The sequence below is a fragment of the Pteropus alecto genome, unplaced genomic scaffold, assembly GCF_000325575.1.
Source record: "Pteropus alecto unplaced genomic scaffold, ASM32557v1 scaffold138, whole genome shotgun sequence".
NCBI lineage: Eukaryota > Metazoa > Chordata > Mammalia > Chiroptera > Pteropodidae > Pteropus > Pteropus alecto.
In genome coordinates, this window is record NW_006441525.1 from 1,218,083 (window position 1) to 1,226,713 (window position 8,631).

An 8,631-nucleotide genomic window follows, 5' to 3' on the forward strand; every position below is an offset into this window, starting at 1 on the left:
GTGGCTGGGGCCTCAATCAAGCCAACATATTAAAGACTGACATCCAGTTTCATTTGTAGAAGTTTGGAGTTTGGAGGGGAGATCAAGTTTAATAATATCTCAAGAGAAAAGGACTTAGAGAATTTAAAGGACTACAAAGTCAGATCAATGAGACCTAGTTGTTCAAAAATTCAATAAAATATTGAGATGCATTAATACAAGCATAATATCTTAAACGAAGAAAGTTATTATCCCCTGTATTCTTCGATGATCAGGCCACATTTGGAGTATTTTTTCAGTTTTAGGTGATGAATTTTAAAACAGACATTAACAAATCAGAAAGCATCCAAGAAGGACGACCTGAATAATGAAGGATCCATACAAAATAACATACCTAGATTAACTAGGAGAACAGGGTTCTGAGTTAGAATTGGGTTACAATCCCAGATCTATAATTTACCAGCTGTGGTCTTGGGAAAGTTACTTAACCTTGCTTCCATATCCTCATTTATAAAAATGAGGTAATAGTAATAATAATACCCATATCATGGGATTATTCTGTGGATTAAATAAAATCATTTATGTATACCTTGTGGCACAGTGCCTAGCACATAGCATGTGCTCAATAAATATTAGGTATTATTATTAATACTGACAACAAAAACAGTCATTATGGTATTACCTTATAGTTGTGTGGCATTTTCAGTTTGTAAACTGACTTTATATCATTACGTTTTCTATTGTTCACATTCAGTATGAGTTAGGCATTGTTATTCTCAGTTTTGGAAGAAAACTTCATCTGCCCCATGGGGGCCTTTTTTTATGCCAGCTGATGAGCACCAGTCTCCTATGGCACCACCTGACAGCCTCACACCCCAGAGCAGCAGCTTGGCACCCAGTAGCTGACTGGGTGAAGTCATCCTACTCCTGAGGAGGGGACTGGGAATAGCCCCAGAGGGATAGTCCCTGACCACAGATTTGGCCAATCTTTGAAATCACAAAGCTTCTTTAACCTAGCCTTTTGTGGACAACTATATCTATAAGTGATAACAAGGTCACTAGACATTGCTGTCATGTTTATTGCCTTGAGAAAGGAGAGCCCCCAAACTGGCAGCAGTGGAGACTTGAGCAAGTGATTTAGCCCCAGTTCACATCAGTTTCCTCAGCAGAGAAACAGAGACCTTTCTTGTATCAGGCAGTTCATTAATCAAATGTGTAAGCACATGGAAGTCCTTTGAAAAAACTAGAAGATGCCCACAACAGCATTGCTAAAGTAATTTCAAAGCAGATAATACTAGCGTTTAAATATCAAAATGCTCTAAGTCAAGGCTACATTAACTAGAGCAGAGTTGTGTGAGAATCACCAGGTAGATGTTCATAATGAGACATTCATAAACGGAATCACTATTTGGCCCAGCGTCTTCATCTGAAGTGGAACCCCCCTCATCCCACGAGCCCAGAGCCTCATAACTGGCTCCCCAAGTCTTGTTTTGCCCACCCACATATGCCCAGACAGGCACACTCCCTCCCCTGGCCTCCCCACTCCATTTGGAGAATCTCTGAACTTCTCTGGTACTCTGATCTTTCACTCTACCCCAGCCCGTTTCTACTTCTGCTTTATGCACACTTATCACTTCTGGTCATTCTTCTGGTCCACGCCCTGGCCCCTAGAAGCCCTCACTCAAGCCAGCTCCCAGTCCTTGGGAAAGGGAGCAAAGGAATTCAAATGGGCTCTCCACCTTCACTTAATAAAGCACCTCAAAGTGATGTTATCTCTGGAATCGAGGTCTGAGCCATAAAGTGAGGTCTAAGAAAAGTTCATGACATTGCTTTTCGCAATGATTTCATGGATGTGACACCAGAAGCACAGGCAACAAAAGCAAAAATAGACAAGTGAGACTATATCTGACTGAAAAGCTTCTGCATAGCAAAGGAAACTATCAATAGAATAAAAAGGCAGCTTTCAGTATGAGAGAAAATATTTGCAAACTATATATCTGATAAGAAGTTTATTTTAAAAAATATATAAGGAACCCCTTATATACAACTCAGCACTCCTATAACTCAAAAAAAAACTTAACTTGATTAAAAAATGAGCAAAAACTTGAATAGACATTTCTCCAAAGAAGACATACAGATGGCCCACAGGTATATTAAAAAGTGTTCAATATCACTAATCATCATAGAAATGCAAATTACTTTAGCAAAACCATGATGAGATATCACCTCATACCTGTTAGGATGGCTTTTATCTAAAAAAACAAAAGCAATGACAACAAGTGCTGGGGAGATGTGGAGAAATTGGAACCCTTGTATCTTGTGGGTGGGGATGCAAAATGGTGTATAACTATGAAAAACAGTATAGAGTTTCCTCAAAAAATTAAAAATGGAACTACAATATCATTCTGCAATCTCATTTCTGGATTTTTATCCAAAAAATTGAAAACAGGATCTCAAAAGGTATTAGCACTGCCATGTTCATTATAGCACTATTCACAATAGCCATGACGTAGAAACAACCTAAATGTCCATCAACAGATAAATGGATAAAACAAATGTGATATATACATATAATAGAATATTATCCCACCTTAGAAAAGAAAGAAACCCTGCAATATGTGACAAGATGGATGAACAGAGATCATAATGCTAAGTGAAATAATGCAGTCACAGAGGACAAACACTGCATGACTCCCTTTGTATAGGTATCTAAAATGGTCAAACTCACAGAAGCAAAGAAGAGAACTGTGAATGTCAGGGGTTGGGGGTTGGGGAAATGAGCAGTTGCTACTCAGCAGGTATAAAATTTCAATTATGCAAGATGAATAAATCTGGAGATCCACTGTACAACAATGTGCCTCTAGATAACAATATTATATTGCACACTTAAAAATATGTTGAGAGTACATCTTATGTTAAGTTTTCTTACAATAATAAAATATAAGGAAGTAAGTAAGTTAATTAATTAATAGTGAGGTCTATCCAGCCAGGAAAGTACAACTTCTTATTTAAGTTAGGTGCATGCCCACATGCATGTCTGTGTGTGTGTGCACATGTGCACACATGAGAGAGCTAGAGAGAGAGAGACAATCTATGTATCTGTTCAAATACACCCACATCCTTTCAGATTGGGCAAAGTTATACCAATACTCTGCTTTAGAATGAAGCATACAGTTTTACAATGCCAGGAATAAAAATAAAGGTGTTTAAAATTAATTGATCCATTAAAAAAAAGTATTGAATGTATATGTGTGTATGTATGTGTGTGTGTATGGTTTTGAAAGGCAATACACCCTGAAGTTAACACTAGTTCTCTCTACATAATAGGTTGAAGGTATTTTTTGTTTTTCTTTCTCAACTGCATTTTCTAATTTTAAAAAAATTTATAATGAACTTGTATTACTGAATAGTAAAGAACTAATAAGAGTTGCACAACAGCCTGGGGCTGTTATAACTGGTTCATAGCAACTAACATTAGAAATGCTCCAATTTCCAAAAAATGATGAGTTGGCAATATCCATTCTCTTCTGCTCCTCACCAGCAACCCATGACTTATTGTGGGCAGCACTGGGCCCAGAAATTACTCACTCTCCTTTGCATCTAGGGGTGGTCACATGACCCAGGTCTAATCAATAAGATGTGAGCAAAAGTCACTGAGCGAGGCTTTAACTTTATTCTTGTTATGATTTTCTCCTACCATATGTTTGCAGCAATAGGAGACATTTGTGTGAAGCATGAATTCAAGCATTTTTCCTACCTAAGAAAACTTTAATACAGAACTGAAGATCGTGAAAGCCAGGTGGGCAAACACCTGGAAATAGCACATGGGCAGAATCCTTAATAAGGTACAATACCCCTTTGCCCTCCTCACAAAAATGTAAGACTGTGGTTAGACTCCAAATCTGGGGTCTTTTCAATTGATCTAGACAAAGCAGTGGCAGTAGACCAAGGGAAGGAGGCAGGTGAGGTGTGAGTCTTTTCCTCTCCTAAATTCTGTAATTCTGCATGTCACAAAGGTCCTTTGTTTAAGAATAAATACTGCATGTTCCAAGCAATTCCCGGAATTTTTTAAATGGCTTCCATTTTCCTGGAGGAGAAGCTTGTAATGATCTGCTTGGCTCTCTGCCTTTATAGCCCTCTACGGGAGTCACTTAACCCCCAATTTGTAGGTTCAGCTCTGCTCCCAACCCTGTCCCCAGGCGGGGGAAGGTATATTAACCCAGTCTCTTCCTGCCTGTCTTCTCTGGTCATATACAAAAAGCAAAGATGCTTGTTAGTCTCTGGTGGAGATGGACATTTACTCTTGGATAGAAGTCAAAACAAAAATGTGTTTTTAAAAGTCTGTTTGTAAATATAAAACAAAGGTGAAATCTTAAAATGGAAGGTGTCCCAAAAGTACTTGTCAAGTACCAGCACTCCTAGGTGGTCAAGACATTTAATGCATAGAGACCTTCTGCTTCCAATTGGTCACAGGAGGCTTAGGGGATCCTTTAGGATTTATTCTAATGTTCCCAGAAACATTGCATTTAAAAGGAGAAAAAATACTTTAAAAATAATGCCATGAAGCCTTCACTATACAACCCCTTAATATACAGCCTCTTCCTTCAAAACCTTGCACATTTCCATACTATCCCATTATTATTCAGATGGGTCGAAACTGTTCTATTTTTTTTTTTTTAATTTAAGGAAAGTAATTTGATGAAATCTAACAGCCCTAATCAATTAAGCTGAAGAAAATGCAGAAGGCTTTAATAACAGCAAACCTATTGAAATGAAAGAGCCTATACATTGTTCTACTGACAGACTTCCTAGCAGAGCAAACCAGATGTAAGTTGCCAAGGGAAGTTCAGCTTGTAAATGGTAAGAAAAGTGTATACTGCCAGGCTCTACCGAGCTCTGTTATTTCTTCATTAAAATGCACTGTCAATCAGGTTGAAAAGAAATGTCTAATTAACACCATAGGACACCAAAAAATCTAGTGTCAGAAACTCAGTTGCTATCCCTTTTTACAACTATATCTCTCTAAGCGACTCCATTCCTCTCTTTCATCCCTTCCCCCATAACGAAGCCCCTCCCCCATATTCTATTTGTTTATGATCAAAAGCATACAAGAAATTGCAAAATGCATTGCGTTACGCAACTCCTCCTTTATAGCTGTGATTCAGCTAGAACTGAAATTTCCAGCATCTTCCCTTCTTTTTATGCCCTGTATCCATGTGAGGACAAAAATACAATGGAACATAGTACAAATCAACAGATTTTCATCTTGAGATTTCCCTTTCCAAGACGTGGAAGAATGAAAAGAGTTCCACCCCGAACAAGTCTAGTCCTGGATGCCAATAAACAACTCGTGTGACTTTGGGGATGTTCCTTCACAGCGTAGAGCCTGGATTCATCACTCATAAAATAGGGGTAAGTAATACATTGTCATTAGCCTGCTGCAAGGATTGTTTTAAAGATCAAATGAGAGGGGGTGGATTAAAAATCTTTGTAATAATGTATGATTATTATTATCCCAATGTCAGCAGAGTTGTATGGACCCATATGTTTTCGGTTAGTAAGAGGCTTACTGTGCTCTGATGCCTCCTGAAGGGTCATGGTCCCTCAGCTCTCCCCTGTTCATGCATTACTCATGCCCAGGCTTTGGGGACCCAGCGGAGGCTGAGGATGAGCTCAGAAATTTGGGTTTGGGGAAAGCTCTAAGAGGAGGGGATAAAACATTAATCGGAGACTTAAACTAGAATTAATCTAGAATTAATCTAAGACTTAAACTAGAATTCTCCCCACTCCCTTGGCATCCAAGCATCAAACACTATTGGTTTCTCTATCATGATGACTCTCCTTCTTTCACAGATTCTTTCCAGTCTCATCTCTTTTAGACTCATACACTGGTGCTCCTGCCATGGAATTTTCGATTGATCTTTATGCCACCCTCTCCCCTTTAGTCTCTTCTGCACATGACTACCAAATTAATCCTAGTTCAACTCCACTTAACATATGTCAGTCTCACTGCTGGTGATTTCAATGATTTTATTGTGATTATATGCAAAGTCCCACCTCTTCACCTGGTCCCCACACTTAGGCCACTATCTGCTTTGCAGGCTCATCTCCCAACACGTCCTTTTTAAGTCTGCCTAGTCATTTTGAAGTCTCTTGTTCCTTAATCATACCTTTAATAGTCTCTTCTATTTCTTCAAATATATTGAACATAGTCATTGCATATTCTGTGTGTGATCATCTTTACTTGTCTGGCTCTACTGTTTATTGTTTAGCTAACTCTCACTCATGGTACCTGGTTTTCTCATATGTTCTCTGATTTTTTAAAAATCTTGATTTGCATTCTCTACAATTTTATCTAAAGAAATTCTTTGAGGCCTGGATTTAAGGCACATCCCTCTAGAGAGAATTTTGCATCTGCCTTGTATCTTGGGCACTATCAACTCTAGTTCTCTTTGAACTAAATTCTTGGCTTGAGGTTTATCAAATGATATGGGCAGTGTGAATTTGGGCCACATTCCTCCATAAAGAGCTTACCTGTGGTTATAAATCCTCAGGGATACCTTTTTCCCCTGAATTAAAGCCAAAAGAGGGCAAATTTTCCAGTGTCCCTTTGAAAGGGCAGGTTTTTGTCTAGGTCGCCCACTGAAGGTGTCTCAGGGTTATAGATCTCTGATCTGACTTCCTTTGTCCCCTGTTGCCCTGTGCAGGCCTTCAAAACCAGTGCTCCAGGCAGTCAGGGGCTGACAAAGGCCCACAGAGCAGCAGCTGACTTCAGTGCTCATCACTTCACTTCATCCATCTTTTTTTTACTTTTTGGAATTTGAAGATTTCTCTTGCCTTTTGAAACCTTAGCTGTACATTTAAAAAGCCTTTTACAAAATAATCAAGCATTTTTAGGGTTTCTTAAGGGAATGATTTTTTAAGACATCTAGTCTACCATATTGCTATCACATCTCTATAGGCCCTCTGAGATCATTCAAATAATCATTTTGTTTTTCAAGCCTATAATGCACATTGCAGACTGCTCACCATAGCTCATCATATCTTATCTGTTTATAATCCTATAGCCATTCTCATCTGGCTGCCAATTAAGGCCTTTTGATATGTCAAGCACAAGTAAAGTACTTTTCATATATTATCTCATTTAACCTCATAAAAATCTTAAGAAGTGACTGTAATCAGCACCTATTTTTTAAAATTTTATTTTTCTACAGCAGTTTAAGGTTCACAGCAAAACTGAGAAGAAGGTACAGAGATATCCTATATATCCCCTGCCCCCACATATGTATAATCTCCCCCATTGTCGATATCCCTTACCAGAGTGGGACATTTTTTATAATTAATGAATCTACATTGATACATCATTATCACTCATAGTCCATAGTTTACATTAGGGTTCACTCTTGGTCTTGTACATTCTAGTGATTCTGTGCTGTACATTCTATGGGATATACAAATGTATCCACCATCAGTGTCATACAGAGCATTTTCACTGACCTAAACAGCCTCTGTGCTCCACTTATTCATCCCTCCCTCTCCCCAACCCCTGTCAACCACAGATCTTTTTACTGTTTTTATAGATATGCCTCTTCCAGAATACCATATAGTTGGAGTCATACAGTATGTAGCTTTTTCAGATTGACTTTTTTTCACTTAGAAATATGCATTTCAGTCCCTCCATATCTTCTCATGTCTTGATAGCTCATGTCTTTTAGCTATGAATAACATCTCATTATCTGGATGTACTAGTTTATTTATCCATTCACCTACTGAAGGACATCTTGGTTGCTTCCAAGTTTTGGCAATTATGAATAAAGCTTTTATAAACATCCGTGTGCAGGTTTTTGTATGGACGTAAGTTTTCAGTCCTTTGAGTAAATACCAAGGAGCACAATTGCTGGATCTTATAGCAAAAGTATATTTTGTAAGAAACCGCTAAACCGAGAGCGTCTAGATTGCGCCTTCCCCCCACATCTGTTCTCAGCTCACTCTAGCTAGCGACCCCTTGGAGCAGACCATGGCTGGGTCCCTGCCATGCCCCGCTGCTCCTGCTGGCCTCTCTGGCCTGGCCCTGGCTGTGAGCCCTGCAGCCCACATGATCCTCGGCAAGCCTCGTCTGCTGGGTGACCTGGAAGACATGGATGTGAATGAGGAGGGCATGCAGCAGGTGCTCAACTTCGCCCTAATTGAGTACAATAAGGCAAGCAAGGATGCCTTCCACAGCCCCGCCGTGTGGGTGGTACATGCCCACAAGCAGGTGGTGGCTGAGATGATTTTCTTCTTGGATGTGGGGTTTGGTCAAAATGCGTGTACCAAGTCCTAGCCCAACTTGGCCAGCTGTCGCTTCCATGACCAGCCACATCTGAGGAAGAAAGCACTCTGCTCTTTCCAGATATACACTGTCCTCTGGGTAGGCAAGAATGCATAGTACATGTGACAGGCTGGGCCACCTTGACTGCCTCTCACTAAACCTCTCCCCACTCCCCCACAGAGTTCCTAAGCCTTAGGTGGGTGACCTCACCTCAGTGGAGTCACCTCAGTATACAGGCCCCAGGAGATAAATAGAGAAGGTTTCTTGAGCATTGTTTGAACATCTAAGTGGCTCTAACTTGTTTCTTTCTTTTAATTGCTTTAAATGCACTGTCCCTGGTG

At 39.6% G+C, this 8,631-nt stretch overlaps 1 protein-coding gene across 1 annotated transcript; it reads left to right on the top strand.

Moving 5' to 3' along the window:
* The first annotated feature begins 7,996 nt into the window (after positions 1-7,996).
* Positions 7,997-8,407, top strand: LOC102884855 (cystatin-C-like). The gene is given in 1 exon segment (XM_015594779.1): positions 7,997-8,407. A coding segment is annotated over 1 exon segment (411 nt).
* Positions 8,408-8,631: the final 224 nt, after the last annotated feature.